Genomic DNA, 21,055 nt, shown 5'->3' with positions numbered 1-21,055 from the left:
ATAGATAGATAGATAGATAGATAGATAGATAGATAGATAGATAGATTTCGGAATTGCTAATTCATACCTCTGTGAAAAACAAGTTTAGTAACTAGAGTATAATATTTGTCAGGTTTTTTTTATAGCTTTATGTTATATAGTCAAAATACTTTCCAAGTTTATTTAGGTTACCTTTTTCTTCCTCAGTGTGGTTATAATATTAATTGTAATACAGTCAGGTCTATTTGTTACTGTTTATATTGCATTTTGGGATCCTGCCACATTCTCTTTGATTTTGACTATCCATTTATGCGTTGACTTGATATGTGAAATATTAGCATGGTTGGAAGAGTCAGAGCCATATGAAAAGGTACACTTAGAGAAGTGTTGCCCCCAGCCCTGCTACTCCATTTCCATTCTCTCATTCTTTCCACCTCATTTACCCTGAACATAACAAGTTTCATTTGTGTCTGGTTTATTCTTCCTGTATTATTTATTGCACAATTGAACAGATACATGTGTGTTTTCTTATTTCCCTTTATCTCTTACATGAAGGATATCATACCGAAAACATTCTTTTGTGCATTTTTTTCCCACTTATATATATCTTGGAAGTTACTTCATGTCAGTTTATAGAGCTCGTCCTCCTTCTTTTTTTGATAGCTGCATAACACTCCACTGTGTGGGTGTACCATAGTTTATTCAACCTGTCTCCCATATAGTGCTTACAATTATTTTGCAAAAACAAACAATGCTGCTAGGAATAACCTCATGCATATGTGTTTTTGCATTTTTGGAGGTATATCTTCAGGATGAATTTCTAGATATGGGATTACTTGGGCAAATGGTAAGCGTAAGTGTAGTTTTGTTAAGTATTGCTAAAGTTCCTTCCAGAATGGTTGCACCAGTTTGCATTCTCACCAGAAATATATGAGTACCTGTTCCTCCACAGCCTTACCAAAAGAATGTGTTGCATACTCTTTAATTTTTGCCACCTGACAAGTGTTTAATTTGCATTTCTTTAATATTGAGTGAGTTTGAACATCTTTTTTAATATACTTAAGGTCATTTTCATGTCTTCTTTTGTGAATTATCTGTTCCTGCCTTGTCATTTTATCAACCTTGGGGCTTTTAAATTTCTCTCATTTTAAAGATTTTTTTTTAATACTTAATGTCAGATTTTGTCCTCTCTTTGTGTACCTATAATCATTTTATTAAAACTTAGAAAAATATATGTTTGCAGACCACACTCACTAATGGGAAGGGAAATACCTAGAGCTGTTTTCTGATGGTGATAAAGTTCAACAGACAGAAACCTTTAAAAAAACGTTTTAAAGCTTCTTCCTTCTTTCTAAAAAAATAAAAATAAACTCGTTTAATAGTCATCCAAAAACACTGTGTCCTTCACATGAGGCTGTTTGCTAGGACTCAGGGGACCATTTATAATGATTGACCTGGTTAATTTACAATTAGCTATGATGAAGCCTGGGCAGATTTAGACATGTTTGAACCATTGTTGATACGCTTTCAATTGTGTGGAAAAACATCCAAGATGTTGCCTTGTTTCATATACTGCTCTCCCTTTTTGTCCATGGGAACTACCAAACGAGCCAGGCATTACTGGGCAATGCAATCTAGAAAGAAACCCAGTTAATTCAAGAAATAGAAAAAGTGTAAAGTAATATGGAACAATGGAGGTAATTTGCTTGTTTTTGACACTGCCCTATGAGGGAAATAATACAAGAAAGCATTAGTATAATCACATTGCCTGAGTATCTCAAAGCACTGTATTTTCAATTTTAGTGTTTTTCTTCTGTCCTGAATTCTGAAGTGGAAATGTATTACATCTCAGTGTCTAGCACACTGTGAGTAAATCAAACATATAATAAGTACTTAATTCAAGAAGACAAGGAAAAGTACCTTCTATTAGACTACATTGAAGTTGGTGCTAAAGGAATAAATATGAAAAGAGAGTTCCAGTTCTCAAGGAGATCACAACAAACCAATGAAAATGCTACCCTGTAATAAGTGCTGTGATGGAGCAGGGCTCTAAAGCTAAGGGGCAAAGGGAGGGACAGGGACTGTGGAGTGAGCCAGAGAAGGATTTGAATTTCATAATTTACTTAAACTCTCTGAGCCTCCATTTCCTCATCAACTCAATAAATATAATAATTCCTACTTGGCAGGGCTGTTGCAACATTAAGTGGACAGTGTGAGTCTAGCACAGTGCCTGATATAGGGTAGAATTTCAATGAATATTAGCTGATATTATTGCCAACAGATATTTGTGGAAATCATCAAAAGAAATTTCCTTGCTGCATTTTTGTACATTTTAGCCGTACTCCCTGATACTAGTCTGATTTTTTTTTATTGTTCATTAAATTCATCCCTAGACTTTATCTCATAGAAGGTACTCATAGAAGGTAATTTTCATTGTCTTCTTGAATTAAGTACTTATTATATGCTTGATTCACTCACAGTGTGCTAGACACTGAGATGTAATACAGTTCCACTTCAGAATACAGGACAAAAGAAAATACTCTCAATAAGCACAGAAGGTGGATAGGTCAGAAACCATTTCCATTTTTAAAGATTAGTAAGAGGAAATTTAAATGATTAGTTAAATAACTAGGCTGATCAATGACTAGTCCAAGATCACACAGTTTAGGAAACCAGAATTTGAGCAAAGATATTCTCACTTCAAATCAAATCAATGTTGCATGACCCCACACTGCCTCTCATGATGGAGAGAAATTAGGACTAACCTAACAAAATGTACTTCATAATAAACGTTGCTGGGGCACACCATCAGGGCTTGCCCTAACACGTACCAAGGGTCTGTCAGCACTGACAGTCTGCACTGTCAGAGGGATACAGGCTCCAGGTAAATTTGAAGTGAAGGACCAACTTGGATGAAGGAAGATTAGAGAGGACTACTGTGATGTTGTGGTTTTTAATAAGAAATACATATTTGGTCTTCATTCCCGTTCATGGCACAGAGCTCCTAAAATCTTTGGAATTTCTTACATGGTAAGAGCAATAAAGGTGTCTTGTTATTCATAACAAGCCCCTCTCAACTACAGAGGAATTTATGCTAATGAAGTGACTTTTTTGAAAGCCCTTGAGGGTGCTGGTTGCCAGAGAAACCAATCTTTGTTTAGAGGGTTGGAATTTTTTGCGAAGCTCTCAGACTTCCAGGGGAGGGGAGAGGGGTTTGGAGACTGAATTCAATCACCAATGGCCAATGATTTAATGAATCATGCCTGTGTAATCAAGGCTCCATAAGAACCCAAAAGGACAGGTTCAGAGAGCTTTGGGGTTGGTGTACTGGGAAGGTGGCCCACCCCAAACTCCACAGGCTCTGAACCTCACCCTCTGTATCTTTTCATCTGGTTGTTCATTCTTATCCTTTAATAGCCTTTGTAATATATCAATAATCTAGTAAGTAATCTATTTTCCTGAGTTCTGTGAGCCAATCCAGCAAATTTATCAAACCTGAGGAAGGGGTCATGGGAACCTCTGATCTAGTTGGTCAGAAGCACAGGTGACAACCTGGTCTTACAATTGGCATCTGAAGTAGGGGAGGGAGGGCAGTCTTGTGGGACTGAGCCCTTAACACGTGGAATCTGACACTGTCTCCTATAGACAGTGTCAGAATTGAGCCAAATTGTAGGACACTGTATGGGCAGGCTCCTCAAGATGTCTGTTCTCTTGTTCTCTGTACATTCTCTGCTTACCAGTCCCTGCTTAACCTACATTCTATTCAGATGACTGACCTTCCCTAATCAGCAAATACCTACGTACTTGCCCCCTGCCCCAGCTAGTGATTGTTCTAAGCTTTAGATCAGAATATCTCCCCTGTGATAGCTTATCAAAGGGGTGGTGAGAGGCTGTGCTCCTCTGCTTGTTTCCCTGGTAACCAGTGAGCCAACCTGATGTCAATCCTCCCTAAAACTGGTAACCTCCCTCTCCCCCCCTTCCCTTCCCTGGGAGCGAAGACTGGTGGGCTGTCACTCCAGGACCTTGCTTCAGAAATGTAAGATCCCCCTATCCATTAAACCATTGATGTTTCTGTCACTGACTCTGGGCTCTTTCTTCGGTCTCCGGACAAGTACAGGGCTCGCAGGCCTGCAGGGTGCAATCCAATGGACCCCCATCTGGTGTTGCAGAATTGCTTGGTGTGGAAAAAAGCTACCACACATTTGGTGATCACAGGTGACAGTGTTCTGTGAGTAGACAGAAAACAGGGGAGTTTTTCCTTTACAACTGCTCATCAGAAACAAGTCCACAGCAAAAGGGAACATAAAAGAGGGGCAAGAGGAGAAAGGTTGCAAGTACACAAAAGCTTAGGATGGTGCAATTTTACAGAAGTCCGTTTCCGTAATTCACTACTCCTTCTGTCAACTGAAAAAAAATGCACAACGTGAGTGTTGTGAGTTAAGTTTTATTTGGAGCCAAATGAGGACTATAGCCTAGGAGAACAGCCTCACAGATAGCTCTGAGGACCTGCTGCAAAGAGGTCGGAGGGGAGGTGAGTATGCACGCGATTTTGGTGAAGGGGGCACGTGCGTCAAGCACACATTTTGGCAGAAGGTTGCTGCTGGTCACGGGGAGCAGACGCCTCCGTTAATGATTTTAGTGCTTTTCTAGATATGAGAAGATGTAAGAAATGGGGCTCATAAAATCTTCTCCTAAAAAATATCTAACTCTCTGAAGGCCTGTTCTGCCAGTGTTTCCCAGAACACACAGTGCCTCATTCCTGATCACCGTGCTGAACTCCTTTCAGGGTGTGTTGAAGGTCAGCGACTGCAGTGGCGGGTGACTTCGTTCTTGTAGAACCAAACAGCGTGCAACAATTTTTAGTTGGCATGGTCATTATCACGGGTTTTCTAATTTGTCTCCCTGTCTTGTGTGGAGACCAGGCACCTGTTTAAAACAGTTCTTACAACCCTGTTACGTTCCCTAACACCAAGAGAAGAATCTGTACGTTTTACCAGTTCAGTGAATCCTTTCCCCCAGGGGCCTCTGCAGAAATTCTGGTCTTCAAAGATCAACAAGTCACTTGGTCTAAATTGCCTCACTTGCCCGTGAAGCAGAGTACCTCAAAACAGGCTTCCAAGAGCAACCTCCAGGCTACTTACACCAAGTTTTTCCTTTCAGACCACTGCCACGTAAGACCCTGCATCGAAAATGCAAGCTCCATCTCCAGTGGTCATTGTAACTCAGCCTGGAGCTGGTCCGGTTCCTCAAACCTCTAACTGGCAGACGGGCATGTGTGACTGCTTCAGCGATTGCGGCGTCTGTAAGTGCTGGGGAAAGTGCGCCCGTATCTGATGCGGAGGTGAATTACCAAAGACCAAATCCTTCCCTCACTCCTCCCTTATTGTGTAGTAAACGTTCCCCACTGATGCCAAAGTACCCTGTGTGTCAGGCAATGCTTTGTTAACAGAAAAAACCTGTACGGACTGTAAATTAATTGTTCTCCACCCTTCGAAGAATAGTCTTACTCCTAAAATAAGTTCTGGAGTTAAGATAATAGGCAAAAAGCTGATAACTCTAACAGTGAACAGACTTGGCCTAATGACTATAAATAGACCATACATCATATTAAAAGAGACATTTCAAGTTTTACTTGATTAAAAAAAAGACTGCTCTTGTTACACATAAATTAAACTCATTATTTTATAGTTACACTGTGCCCAGTAAACAAGGGATAATTTTCATCCATGGTTTCAGCATGAGCTCAGAGAAAAATTATTTTATTTGTACATTTAGCTTTGTTATACACCTAAGAATAAAGAATTCTAAAGGCAATTAACTTCTCATTGGGTAAAATATCTCTGACCCTCCTTGTTTTTTGTTTTGTTTCTTTTATGAGAGCTCTCTAAGTAAACTTGGGAGAGAGGAAGTTTGAGAGAAGATGGGGGTGTCAGAAAGGTCAAATGCTTAGTTCTCAACACCAAGCAGGAAACAAACAAACCTGCCTATATAACAAATTTTGCTCTGAGGTTTTTGGTTTTGTTTTCCTGCCTCCTTGAAGTCTACACAGTGTTCTGAGACAGGAAAGGAAAATTTGTTAACCTCTAACTTATCACTGGAATTGAAATTTGAAATCGAGTTAATAATTACATTGAAAAGCCTAAAGGGGGGCTTCCCTGGTGACGCAGTGGTTAAGGACCCGCCTGCTAATGCAAGGGACACGGGTTCAAACCCTGGTCCGGGAAGATCCCGCATGTTGCAGAGCAACTAAGCCCATGCGCCACAACTACTGAGGCTGTACTCTAGAGACTGCAAGCCACAACTGCTGAAGCCTGTGCGCCTAGAGCCTGTGCTCCGCAACAAGAGAAGCCACCGCAATGAGAAGCCCGCGCACCGTAATGAACAGTAACCACTGCCTTCTGCAAGTAGAGAAAGCCCGAGCGCAGCAACGCAGACCAAACGCAGCCAAAAATAAAGATAAATAAAATTTTTTTAAAGTAGATTGTAAAATAATATTTAAAGTAATATTAGATATTAAAAATAATATTTTTTAAAAAAGCACAGAGGGAAAGAATTACCTAGGAAATGGAACAGTTGGGTTTATTGATTTGCTGTCATTGTCCTACTGGATGACCTGGGGTGATGACTTACACTTCTCGGGACATTAGTTCAACATCTGCATATCATAGTGATAATGAAACCACAATAATAAAACCTTCTAAAGATGAACATTCTAATCCCCTAACCCCTAGTATTGTTACTCAAATAAGTGAATTACAAGTCCTAATATGAGCTTAATATCTTCATACAGAATTTCTTAATTGTAGATCTGACCAAATCATTCTCCCTTCTTAAAATATTTCAGAGGTTCCTCATGACTACCATGACCCATTCTGAGCACTCGTACTTCCTCTTTATCCAGTCTCCAACTCGCCATGGGTCCAGCTTCATCCCCGTCCCATCCCTGGCTCCAGCCATGTTGAATGAAAACCAGCCATTGCCTAGACATACCATGTTATCTAAAGAGGGTCTTTTCCCTTTCCTCTACCTACAAAATTCCTAATCATCCTTCAATATTCAGATCAAGCAACATTTCCTTCCCAGAGCACTGGAGGCCCCATTTGTGTGAGTGACTCCTTGGCATCCTGAGTAGGTTTCTGTTGGAGAATTTTTCATATGATCTAACTTCCCTTCTAGACTTCAGACAGAGGCATTGTCAGTACTGAGGATAATCTCTGGAACATGGCTAGGTTTCAGTGAATCATTCAATACATGGATGAAGGCAGTACTACAAAAAGAATACAGACTTTCCAAGGTGTGGTTATTCCAGAAATGATTGGGTGGAGAGAAGGGAGAAGCTGATGCGTTGCTGAGCAAAAGCAGTGAAGATGGACTTGGCAGCAGGATGTGTGACAAAGGCCCCAGGATTTGGACCGCCATTCATGAAAGCACACTAATTTTCAGCTGTGGTGGGGGCAGAGTGGAGTAATTTGTACCTCTGATTTCATGTGTCCAGGTCTCTGTGGCATATTTTGCTTCACGTGTCTTGCATGTCAAGTTGCATCTGATATGAATGAATGCTGTCTGTGTGGAACAAGTGTTGCAATGAGGACCCTCTACAGGACTCGATACGGCATCCCGGTGAGTCTCTTATGACACTGTATCATTCAAGTATGCGCCCATGTTCAAAATAATTGTCATAAACATGGAGACAATTTGATGGTACCCATCATCATACGAATTTGATTAGTAGGAGTTTCCTAGCATCTGCAACCTTGTATTCCATTACTGTAGCAATAGATCCTCTGGTTATGGGACCTCCTTCTATGTTTCTGTGAAAACCTTAGAAAATAAACAACTCTTGTATTTGCAATGTATGTCATACAGTGGAAGAGGAATGTTCAGAGCCTACTATGTCCCAGGTATATTACATATGTTACATCATTTAATCCTTACACCAACCCCGTAAAGTAAGTAGGCTCACCAGGCAGAATTCCTTCTTACTCAGGGGAAGTTGTTCTTTCTCTATTAAGGCCTTCAACTAATTAGATGAGACCCACCCACATTATGGAGGGTTACTCTAAGTCTACTGATTTAAATGTTAATCTCATCTGAAATATTATCTTCACAGAAACATCTAGAATAGTGTTTGATCTAATATCTGGGTACTATGACCTGGCCAAGTTGACACATAAAATTAACCATCACAGGAAACAAATATCAATAAATAGACAGAGGGCTTCCCTGGTGGCGCAGTGGTTGAGAGTCCACCTGCCGATGCAGGGGACACGGGTTCATGTCCCGGTCTGGGAAGATCCCACATGCCACAGAGCAGGCTGGGCCCAGTGGGCCATGGCCGCTGGGCCTGTGCGTCTGGAGCCTGTCCTCCGCAATGGGAGAGGCCACAACAGTGGGAGGCCCGTGTACAGCAAAAATAAATAAATAAATAGGCAAAATATTTTAGGAACTTATCTTATTCCATTGAAATTATTTTATTTTTTATTTGAAAATATTTCTTACTTTTTTAATTATACAAGATAATACATATATAGGTAATTTTATGACAAATCCAAACACAGAGGTATATAAAATAAAAAGTGAAAATCTCTACTCAGTGATAAATTCTATTAGTAACTTGGTGGTCTCCTTCCTCAGGTTTCTTTTTCCTATGCCTATAAGGCATATACATATAGATTAGATGTAGCTATAGCTATAGATCTAGACATATGGGGTTTGGGATATGCAGGGCTAATTTATTGCTTTTTTTTTTTAATGAGTTCATACTATATTGTAACCTGTTTTTTCCACTTAATATATGGTAGACACCTTTTATGTCTGTAATACAGATTCTTTTTAATATCTGCATAGTATTCCATCATAGAGATAACATACTTAATCACTTCCTTATTGATGAAAGGTTAAGTGATATTGCAGTTTAAATAGTTGTACGTATATGATTTTGTACATGCACTGGTATTTTTGTAGGATAGTGTACTAGATTAGATTGACAGATCACAGGATATGCACATTCAAAATTTGAAAAATACTGTTAAGTATCCCTTCAAAAAGATTATATCAATTTATAATTTATTAATATTATACGTGTGCCAATATAATATTTTTTCATGTTGCCTGTCAGAGAGGAAATGATATTTCCTTGTCGTTTTAAATTTTTATTAGATAGATCAAGCAACTTTTTGAAAATTTATTGTCCTTTTTCATTTCTTCTATAAATTATCTGTACATATACTTTGTTCATTGTTTTATTGAGTTGTTTTTCTTTTCTAATTGATTTGTAGGAGCTCTTTATTTATTACGCTATGACTATTTAACATGAAAGTTATCAACTTTTTTAAAGGCTTAGTACATAATCAATTTTTTTAAATGCTCATTAGGAGTTTGAAAAATTAACAACAGTCTAAAACTAAAACTTTAGTTGGTTTTGACAAAATTTGGAAGATTGGAAGGAAGAGGAAGAAACTAAGATATTCTAAAGGCTTTGTCTGGCATTGATAGATAAATACACATTTTTTTATAAAAAGAACATTACTGAGGTATAACTGACTTACAATAAACTGCATATATTTAAAATGAACAATTTGATAAGTTTAGACATATGTATATACCTGTGAAACCTCACAGTCAAAATAGTGAACATATTCATCACCCCCAAAACTTACTCACATCCCTTTGTAATCTTTCCTTCTTTCCCCTCCCCTCTTCCCCAAGTAACCACCAATATGCTTTCTGTCACTATAGATTAGTTTTCATTTTCTACCATTTTATATAATAGAACTATACAGTGTGTAGCTTCTTTCACTCAGTATAATTATTCTGGGATTCTTCAAATCGTTGTGTTGTGTAAACTTAAATGTGTTAAGAGGGTAGATCTCATGTTAAGTATATATTTTTAACCCAAACAATAAAATTAGAAAAAAAAAGAAAACATTTGAATGGCAAATAAGAACATAAGAAGATGTTCAATATCATCAGTCATTAGAGAAATGCACATTAAAACCACAATGAGATACCACTACACACCTATTGGGATAGCTAAAATTAATCAGCCTAAACCACACCAAGTGTGAGCAGATATGGAGGAACTGAAACTCTCATGCACTGCTGATTGGAATGTAAAATACAGTTTCTTAAAAAGTTAAATATACACCTACTTTTTAGCCCAGCCATTCTGCTCCTAGATATTTACCCTACAAAAATATATATCCATACCAAGACTTGTACACAAATGTTCAGAGCAGTTTTGCTTGTAATAGCCAAAAACTAAAAACCACCCAAATGTCCCCCAGCAGGTGAATGGATAAACAAATTGTGATCTATCCATTATATGGATACTACTTAGCAATAAAAAGGAATGAACTATTGATACCCACTACAACGTTGATGAATCTCAAGATAAATATAATGTTAATAGCCAGGACATGGAAGCAACTTAAATGTCCATCAACCGATGAATGGATAAAGAAGATGTGGCACATATATACAATGGAATATTACTCAGCCATAAAAAGAAGCAAAATTGAGTTATTTGTAGTGAGATGGATGGACCTAGAGTCTGTCATACAGTGAAGTAAGTCAGAAACAGAAAAACACATACTGTATGCTAATATATATATATGGAATCTTAAAAAAAAAGAAAAGAAATTGTTCTGAAGAACCTAGGGGCAGGACAGGAATAAAGACACAGATGTAGAGAATGGACTTGACATGGGGAGGAGGAAGGGTAAGCTGGGACAAAGTGAGAGAGTGACATGGACTTATATACACTACCAAATGTAAAATAGCTAGTGGGAAGCAGCCACAGAGCACAGGGAGATCAGTGGGGTGCTTTGCGACCACCTAGAGGGTTGGGATAGGGAGGGAGGGAGGGAGATGCAAGAGGGAGGAGATACGGGAACATATGTATATGTATAGCTGATTCACTTTGTTATAAAGCAGAAACTAACGCAACATTGTAAAGCAATTATACTCCAATAAAGATGTCAAAAAAATTTTTTAATATATAATGTTAAGTTGTGGGTAAAAATTTAAGGGTCATTGCTAATAAAAATTAGTTGTGGAACATCTAAAACTACTAAAGGGAACAAAAGGAACCAGGAAAGTTCTATTCAGCCAAAAATGAAAAGAAGGAAAAAAATACCATTTGATGAATACCAAACGTAAAATAATTTGGCTATCTCATGGGTGGGAGTGATTTAGATTTATCAGCTGTGCTAAAATGTCTTTACCTTTTATTATTTCTTTTAGTGTGTTTGTGGTGAGTTTTTGAGAGTCTGACCTCTTATGTGATAGGTGAATAGCTGCCCCACTTATCTCACCCCTCTTCTCTTCTGGGGCCCCAAAGCCCACATTAGGGTCATCTGTTAAACTGCTCTGCAGGCTGTGTTCCAGGCAAGGCCACAGCTGGCAGCTCTGGGCTGGCCCAGCTGCTCAAGCTGGCATCAGTTAACCACTCATCTTTCATTCCCCAGCCCATTCTTCCTCCTTTCTGAACTGAGAGTTTTTGGTTTGGGGTTTATCAAATACCGTGCCTCTGACTATGTTAGGTTTCATGTTCCTTAGCTCTGTTTTACTTTCTCCATCAATGTAATCCCATCTGCTTCATTTTTTTTTCCAAAAATTGCTCATGATTTCTGGCTCACTAAATCCCCCCATCCCTGTTTTCTAGTACAGCTTTCATTTCAGTTAACAAAGCTCTGCAAGCACATAGTTTTTAAAATTATCTAATTTATAAGGTTTGTTAAGGAAAATAGTACTCCCCAAACTTCTCTCCCCTACTTCCTCTTTCCAAAGGCTGATCTTTGGGTGTTTACCTCCGTATCTCCAAATAGTAGACTTGTATTGCTACTTTTTGACTTTGCAGTTTGGGGCATTGTCTCTGGACTTCTTACTGTGGAAGATGAGAATTTAGTTCTGTTTTATCCCCCTTCCCCACCATGGACATGCACCCTACCCCTACCTCACTCCTTCCAATATAGTTATATATAATTTTGGTTAAATCCGTATTTAGTATTTATATTATGATAGCTCTGCTTGCTCTTCAGAGTTGAGTTGAATCGTGTAATGAATTATGATTGCCTTTTCTACTAAACTTTGTTTTTCCTACTATTAATAATGCTTGGCTTTTTCATTAGGAGTTTTTCATTTACTTAAGAGTAGTGCAGTCCCAAACTCTTTCCCAGTTTTCTAAATCTCTTCCCCAAACATTCAATACATCAGACATTCTATCATTTTCGTCTCCTTGATGAAATCACTCCCTGACCCGCTACCCTTTGAACTAGATGCTTTTCACTCCTGGTGCTCTGCTTTTGCCCTGAGATCTCCTTCGCCATGACTGGAGATTCCATTAACCGCTCCCCCATGTTAGTCTCTGGTTTCTTATACCTTTCTTGGTTTGCTCCTTCACTTTGGTGGAGACATCCTCTAGTAGCTTCCTGAGAAAGAGAGAGGGTAGAGGAGAAAAGAGATTTTACTTCATGAAACTCCTTATTTTACCCTCATATTGATAGTTTGGTTAGATATCTTCTATTTTCAATATCACAAATTATAGGAAAACATTTGATTTCATAAAAAGAGACAGGAGCTATATAGAGAAATCAACTAACATTTTCCTAAATGTATCCATCCAAACTCCAAATTCAAAGGATGAATGCCTTCTGCTTCTCTTCAAAATGTCTTGAAAATCCACAAGTCTTAATTCCCAAATAGGTGGATTTTACATTTCTGTTTCTTTTATATTTTCAAACAGGGATCCATTTGTGATGACTATATCGTGACCCTTTGCTGTCCTCTGTGTTCTCTTTGCCAAATCAAGAGAGACATCAACAGAAGGAGAGCCATGCATACTTTCTAAAAAAACAATGGTAAGTCCCAGAATCTGTGAATGTTGAGAAATATAATCAAGGGCTTTGTAAACTCAGCATTATTTTGAATAATAATTCAATAATAACAATTATTTAAGTCTCTCAAATGTTATCTTAATATAAAGATTGACTTTGATTTCTTCAAATGAAGAAAGCTTGTTTGGGCTGCCATAACAAAGTAACATAGCTTAAACAGGTTAAACAACAGGAATTTATTTCTCATAGTTCGGAATGCTGGGAAGTCCAAGATCAAGTATGAGCCAGTTCGGTTCCTTGGTGAGGATGCCCTTCCTAGCTTGCAGTTGGCCACCTTTTTGCTGTGTCCTCAAATATTGGAGACAGAGAGAGAGTTTTTGGCCTTTCTTCTTATGAGGACAGTATTCCCATCATGGGGCCCTCACCTTCATGATCTCATCTAAACCTAATTACTTCCCAAAGGCTTCACCTCCTAATACCATCACACTGGGGGTTAGGGTTTCAACATATGAGTTTTGTGGCTGGGGGGACACAAACATTCAGTTCAAAAAAATAACTCTATATTTTGAAACTATATTTTAGCAAATAAAGGGATGGTGACTTCTCTAGACTTCTCAGAATTCTGATGGTCTATTAATGAAGCACCACTTGCAAAATACAAGAGTGTGGTGAGATACAAAAGAAGTGGAAAGCACTTTCCCTGCTAATACAAACAAATTGATGAAAGAAACTGGTAAATAATTATAAAGTAGTAGAGCAAATGAAAATTATGCTATGTAATATTTGGATTAATTGTGGCATAATGCATCTATAAATAATGAGGTGAGGTTAAACAGGAAAGAGAAGGTGAACTTTGAAATAGGTGGAATAGAATACAGAATATTTGGAAATGTTCTGTAGAATGTCATCATCTGAAATTCAGTCAAGTCATTTCCAACTCATTTTTCCAAGATTCTCAGAATTAGCTATTGAGGATATAGTAAAGTAGAAATCAACATGATTTTGTCAGTATTCTATAGAACGTATCTTGAGTATGGGAAGAAAACATTAATTTTCCCATTCTTTGCAAAAATCCCACTTCCTTTCTCAAGTGAATGAGAACTTTGTGTAAGTTAACAAACATAACTCTTGGAAGATATGTTTTCAAATATTCATGCATTTAGCAAATAATGCCTCACGTACCTAATACCATGCAGGACACTGTTAGGGACTGTGGGGAATGAAGGGAAATAAGCTGGTCCTCTTCCCCTTAGAGACTTTATACTCAAAAAGAAGGCATTAGAAAATCCCTCAAATAAAATGCAAACTTTGAATAATGCCTTTAGATGAAGTGCTATTTTATGCTCAGAGGAAGGAAAGATGATATCCTGTGAGAAGTGTAAGTGAAAGTTTCTTGAAAGAAGTGGTTTTAATTCTAAAGAAGAAGTGAGCATCAGGGTCACAAGAGGAAATAGATGGCACTCAAACTGTGATAATACAAGGATTTAATGAAGACCATTTACAAAGGTGTGGGTGGGAGGTACAGGGAAATGACAGGGGATTGTGCAACAACAGCTGAACTGTTACCATCCCTAGGCCTCGGGAGGATGGGAGGGAGCAGTTACCTGCATCCCAAAGGAGAAAGCTGTGTAACGGCTGCCCTGAGAGGACCTGAGCAGCCTGGGGTAACCCCTCAGGAAGGAAACAAGGGGAAAACTACCCTGACCTCATTTTCTGATGTCCTTCTGGGCTTGCCATTGGTTGAACACACCAGGAAGGCAGAGAGAAGAACAGTATTGCTGGGGACCACAGGTCAGCCTCCCAGACCACAGGGCAGGACAGACAATGGTAGAAATGGATTGGATGGGGAAAAGGGAAGATTTTTGACACAAGATGAATAGAAATGGGTGTTGCTTCCCATCAGCAACATTAGTGAAACTATAGAGGCAAAAAACAGAAAAAACATCTTTATGAGCTTAGGTTCGACTTGGCAGGGACATATGGTATAAGTAGGAAAATAATGAGAAATGAAAGATTTTAAAAACTGATTTGGGACCTTGGCATGCAATGTAGTGAATACTGGGCTAATGATTTGGCCTTTTATTTGGTAAGCACTAAGGAGTTATTGCAGGCTATAAAGGAGTAACATATGTAGACTTATACTTTAGAAAAATTAACCCGGTAATGGCAAGTGGCACAGACTGGACAGGATGAGGTCAAAAGCAAAGATTTGGCCTTACACCATTTCAACACTTTACCTAAATAAGCACATGAGACTGTTTGGAAAAAATATCTACCCACACATATACAATAATAAATCCTGGCATTTGAGCTTTTTTTTAACCTCAAGGAAATTATCTCACTGAAATTTTGAGCTGGTTTGACATAAAATATCTTGGTGGTCCCGACTCCTGCTCATCAGCTTGGACCCTACATTATTCATTGACAATAACACTTTAGATATACAAATATCTGAAATGGGAGAATAAAGAGATAAAGATAAAAGAATAATGTGATTTACGTTAAAAACAGATTGAGACAAAGGGATACAAGAACGAACTGAAAAAGTTCCCAGTAGCCAAAACTGGAACAACTTGAGCAACAAAATAAGGTAGTATTGGATTATAACCCAAAGTATAAAATAAGTATCTGAGTATCAGTCCATACTGATATGTATGTAATGGCAATCTTATTCATTACTGTGACCAACCTATATGTAAGAATAAGTTTTCTTCAAAAATACACTAATGCAGGGACTTCCCTGGGGTTCAGTGATTAGGACTCTGTGCTTCCAATGCAGGGGGCACAGGTTCAATCACTGGCTGGGGAACTAAGATCCCACATGCCATGCAGTGCTAAACAAACAAACAGATCAGTGCGGGAGACCTTCAAGATGGAGAGGAGGAGTAAGACGCGGAGATCACCTTCCTCCCCACAAATACATCAGAAATATATCTACACGTGGAACAACTATAGAACACCACTGAATGCTGGTAGAAGACCTCAGACCTCCCAAAAGGCAAGAAAGTCCCCACGTACCTGGGTAGGGCAAAAGAAAAAAGAAAAAACAGAGACAAAAGGATAGGGACGGGACCTGCACCAGTGGGAGGGAGCCGTGAAGGAGGCAAGGTTTCCACACGCTAGAAGCCCCTTCGCGAGCAGAGACTGAGAGGGGCGGAGGTGGGAAGCTTCGGAGCCGTGGAGGAGAGCACAGCAACAGGGGTGCTGAGGGCAAAGCGGAGAGATTCCTGCACAGAGGATCGGGGCCGACCAGCACTCACCAGCCCGAGAGGCTTGTCTGCTCACCTGCTGGGGCGGGGTGAGGGGGTGCTGGGAGCTGAGTCTCGGGCTTCGGTCACAGCGCAGGGAGAGGACTGGGGTTGGCGGCGTGAACACGGCCTGCAGGGTGTTAGTGCACCATGGCTAGCTGGGAGGGAGTCCGAAAAAAGTCTGGACCTGCCAGAGAGGCAAGAGACCTTTGTTTTGGGGTGTGCATGGAGTGGGGATTCCTTCCCAGTGTGCCCACAGAAGGCAGAACACTGCCTAAGCGAGCTCCAGAGATGGGCGTGAGCCACGGCTATCAGCTCGGACCACAGAACGGGACTGAACTGCTAACACTGCTGCCGCTGCCACCAAGAATCCTGTGTGCCAGCACAGGTCACTATCCACACACTCCCTGGGAGCTTGTGCAGCCCGACACTGCCAGGGTCCCGGGATCCAAGGACAACTTCCCCGGGAGAATACACAGCATGCCTCAGGCTGGTGCAATGTCACGCTGGCCTCTGCCGCCTCAGGCTCGCCCCACATCCCAATAATGACTACCGTACCCCTCCCTCCCCCTGGCCTTAGAGAGCAAGAGAGCCCTAATCAGCCGCTGCTTTAACCCCCAGCTCTCTGGGCAGGGAACAGACTCCTGAGGGTGGCCTACTCACAGAGTTGGGGCCAAAACCAAAGCTGAACCCCAGAAGCTGTGTGAAAGAATAAGAGAAAGGGAAATTTCTCTGTGCAGCCTCAGGAGAAGCAGATTAAATCCCCACAATCAACCTGATAAACCCTACATCTGAAGGATACCTAAATGGATAACGAATGTTCCCAAAATTGAGGCAGTGGACTTTGGGAGCAACTGTACACTTGCGGTTTGCTTTCTGCATTATTTTTTTTCTGGTTTTATGTTTATCTTAGTTTAGTATTTAGTGCTTATTATCATTGGTGAATTTGTTTACTGGGGTTTGGTTGCTCTCTTCCATATATATATATATATATATACATATATATTTTTTTCCCTTTTCTCTTTTTTGTGAGTGTGTATGTGTATGCCACTTTGTGTGATTTTGTCTGTATAGGTTTGCTTTTACCATTTATCCTAGGGCTCTGTCTGTTCGTTTTTTGTTTTTGTTTTTTTCTCTCTTCCTTTTCTTCTGAGCTGTATGGCTGGCAGGGTCTTGGTGCTCTGGCCGGGTCTCAGGCCTGAGCCTCCGAGGTGGGAGGGCCAAGTCCAGGACATTGGACCACCAGAGACCTCCCGGCCCCACATAATATCAATTGGTTAGAGCTCTCCGAGATCTTCATCTCAACACTAAGACACAGCTCCACCCAATGGCCAGCAAGCTCCAGTGCTGAACACACCATGCCAAACAACTAGCAAGATGGGAACACAACCCTACCCATCAACAGAGAAGCTGCGTAAAGTCATACTAATTTCACAGACACTCCAAAACACACCACCAGACACGGCCCTGCCTGCCAAAAGGACAAGATATAGCTCCAACCGGCGGAACACAGATACCAGTCCCCTCCACCAGGAAGCCTAAATAAGCCACTAAACAAACGTCACCCACTGGGGGCAGACACCAAAAACAATGGGAACTACGAACCTGCAGCCTGCGAAAAGGAGACCCCAAACACAGTAGGTTAAACAAATAGGAAAACAGAGAAATATGCAGCTGATGAAGGAACAAGGTAAAAACCCACCAGACCAAACAAATGAAGAGGAAATAGGCAGTCTACCTGAAAAAGAATTCAGAGTAATGATAGTAAAGTTGATCCAAAATGTTGGAAATAGAATGGAGAAAATCAAAGAAATGTTTAACAAGGACCTAGAAGAACTAAAGAGCAAACAAACAATGATGAACAACACAATAAATGAAATTAAAAATTCTCTAGAAGGAATCAATAGCAGAATAACTGAGGCAGAAGAACGGATAAGTGACCTGGAAGATAAAATAGTGGAAATAACTGCCACAGAGCAGAATAAAGAAAAAAGAATGAAAAGAATTGAGGACAGTCTCAGAGAACTCTGGGACAACATTAAATGCACCAACATTCAAATTATAGGGGTTCCAGAAGAAGAAGAGAAAAAGAAAGGGACTGAGAAAATATTTGAAGAGATTATAGTTGAAAACTTCCCTCATACGGGAAAGGAAGTAGTCAAGTCCAGGAAGCACAGAGAGTCCCATACAGGATAACTCCAAGGAGAAACACACCAAGACACATATTAATCAAACTATCAAAAATTAAATACAAAGGAAAAATATTAAAATTAGCAAGGGAAAACCAACAAATAACATACGAGGGAAACCCCATAAGGTTAACAGCTGATCTTTCAACAGAAACTCTGCAAGCCAGAAGGGAGTGGCAGGACATATTTAAAGTGATGAAAGAGAAAAACCTACAACAAAGATTGCTCTACCCAGCAAGGATCTCATTCAGATTCAATGGAGAAATCAAAACCTTTACAGACAAGCAAAAGTTAAGAGAATTCAGCACCACCAAACCAGCTTTACAACAAATGCTAAAGGTACTTCTCTAGGCAGGAAACACAAGAGAAGGAAAAGACCTACAATAACAAACCCAAAACAATTAAGAAAATGGTAATAGGAACATACGTATCGATAATTACCTTAAATGTAAATGGATTCAGTGCTCCAAACAAAAGACACAGACTGGCTGAATGGACGCAAAAACAAGACCCATATATATGCTGTCTACAAGAGACCACTTCAGACCTAGGGACACATACAGACTGAAAGTGAGGGGATGGAAAAAGATATTCAACGCAAACTGAAATCAAAAGAAAGCTGGAGTAGCAATTCTCATATCAGACAAAATAGACTTTAAAATAAAGACTATTACAAGAGACAAAGAAGGACACTACATAATGACCAAGGATCAATCCAAGAAGAAGATATAACAATTGTAAATATTTATGCACCCAATATAGGAGCACCTCAATACATAAGACAAATGCTAACAGCCATAAAAGGGGAAATTGAGGGCTTCCCTGGTGGCGCAGTGGTTGAGAGTCCACCTGCCAATGCAGGGGACATGGGTTCGTGCCCTGGTCCGGGAAGATCCCACATGCTGCGGAGCGGCTGGGCCCATGAGCCATGGCTACTGAGCCTGCACGTCCGGAGCCTGTGCTCTGCAACGGGAGAGGCCACAACAGTGAGAGGCCCGTGTACCACAAAAAAAAAAAAAAAAGGGGAAATTGACAGTAACACAATAATAGTAGGGGACTTTAACACCCCACTTTCACCAATGAACAGATCATCCAAAATGAAAATAAATAAACACAAGCTTTAAAAGACACATTAGACCAAATATACTTAATTGATATTTATAGGACATTCCATGAAAAAACAACAGAATACACTTTCTTCTCGAGTGTCCATGGAACATTTTCCAGGATTGATCATATCTTGGGTCACAAATAAAGCCTTGGTAAATTTAAGAAAATTGAAATCATATCAATTATCTTTTATGACCACAATGTTATGAGACTAGATATCAAATTAGAGGAAAAAAATCTGTAAAAACTACAAACACATGGAGGCTCAACAGTACACTACTAAATAACCAAGAGATCACTGAAGAAATCAAAGAGGAAATCAAAAAATACCTAGAAACAAATGACAATGAAAATACAACACAAAACCTATGGGATGCAGCAAAAGCAGTTCTAAGAGGGAAGTTTATAGCAATACAATCCTACCGCAAAAAACAAGAAAAATCTCAAATAAACAACCTAACCTTACACCTAAAGCAATTAGAGAAAGAAGAACAAAAAACCCCCAAAGTTAGCAGAAGGAAAGAAATCATAAAGATCAGATCAGAAATAATTGAAAAAGAAATGAAGGAAAGATAGCAAAGATCAATAAAACTAAAAGCTGGTTCTTTGAAAAGATAAACAAAATTGATAAACCATTAGCCAGTCTCATTAAGAAAAAAAGGGAGAAGACTCAAATCAATAGAATTAGAAACGAAAAAGGAGAGGTAACAACTGACACTGCATAAATACAAAGGACCATGAGAGACTACTACAAGCAACTATATGCCAATAAAATGGACAACCTGGAAGAAATGGACAAATTCTCAGAAAAGTACAACCTTCCAAGATGAACCAAGAAGAAACAGAAAATATGAACAGACCAATCACAAGTAATGAAATTGAAACTGTGATAAAAAAAATCTTCCAACAAACAAAAGTCCAGGACCAGATGGCTTCACAGGCGAATTCTATCAAACATTTAGAGGAGAGCTGACACCTATCCTTCTCAAATTCTTCCAAAATATAGCAGAGGAAGGAACACTCTCAATCGCGTTCTGCAAGGCCACCATCACTCTGATACCAAAACCAGACAAAGATGTCACACATAAAAAGAAAACTACGGGGACTTCCGGGAAGATGGCGGAAGAGTAAGACACGGAGATCACCTTCCTCCCCACAGATACACCAGAAATACATCTACGCGTGGAACAACTCCTACGGAGCACCTACTGAATGCTGGCAGAAGACCTCAGACCTCCCAAAAGGCAAGGAACCCCCCCACGTACCTGGTTAGGGCAAAAGAAAAAAAGAAACAGAGACAAAAGGATAGGGACGGGTCCTGCACCAGCGGGAGAGAACTGTGAAGGAGGAAAAGTGTCCACACACTAGGAAGCCCCTTCGCGGGCGGAGACTTCGGGTGGCGGAGTGGGGGAGCTTCGGAGGTGGAGACTGCGGGTGGCGGAGACTGCGGGTGGCGGAGAGGGGGAGCTTGGGAGCCGCGGAGGAGAGCACAGCAACAGGGGTGCGGAGGGCAAAGTGGAGAGATTCCAGCGCAGAGGATCGGGCCGACCGGCACTCACCAGCTGAGAGGCTTGTCTGCTCGCCCGCTGGGGCGGGCGGGGCTGGGAGCTGAGGCTCAGGCTTCGGTCGGAGCGCCAGGAGAGGACTGAGGTTGGCGGCGTGAACACAGCCTGCAGGGCGTTAGTGCACCGCG

General features: G+C 40.1%; 1 protein-coding gene across 1 annotated transcript in view; it reads left to right on the top strand.

Annotated features, from left to right (window-relative positions):
- The window catches only part of PLAC8 (placenta associated 8), a 36,291-nt gene that overhangs the window by 7,294 nt on the left and 7,942 nt on the right, over nucleotides 1-21,055 (top strand). Inside the window, exons 2-4 of the mRNA XM_030878045.3 lie at nucleotides 5,140-5,281; nucleotides 7,475-7,599; nucleotides 12,725-12,839. Of these exons, the coding sequence (XP_030733905.1) occupies nucleotides 5,170-5,281; nucleotides 7,475-7,599; nucleotides 12,725-12,829 (342 nt within the window). The 5' untranslated portion in view covers nucleotides 5,140-5,169 and the 3' untranslated portion in view covers nucleotides 12,830-12,839. The remainder of the gene's footprint in view (nucleotides 1-5,139; nucleotides 5,282-7,474; nucleotides 7,600-12,724; nucleotides 12,840-21,055) is intronic.

This window comes from Globicephala melas, chromosome 5 (genome assembly GCF_963455315.2).
Source record: "Globicephala melas chromosome 5, mGloMel1.2, whole genome shotgun sequence".
Taxonomy (NCBI): Eukaryota; Metazoa; Chordata; class Mammalia; order Artiodactyla; family Delphinidae; genus Globicephala; species Globicephala melas.
Note: the sequence above shows the minus strand (reverse complement) of the source record. Positions and strands in the feature narration are given on the sequence as shown.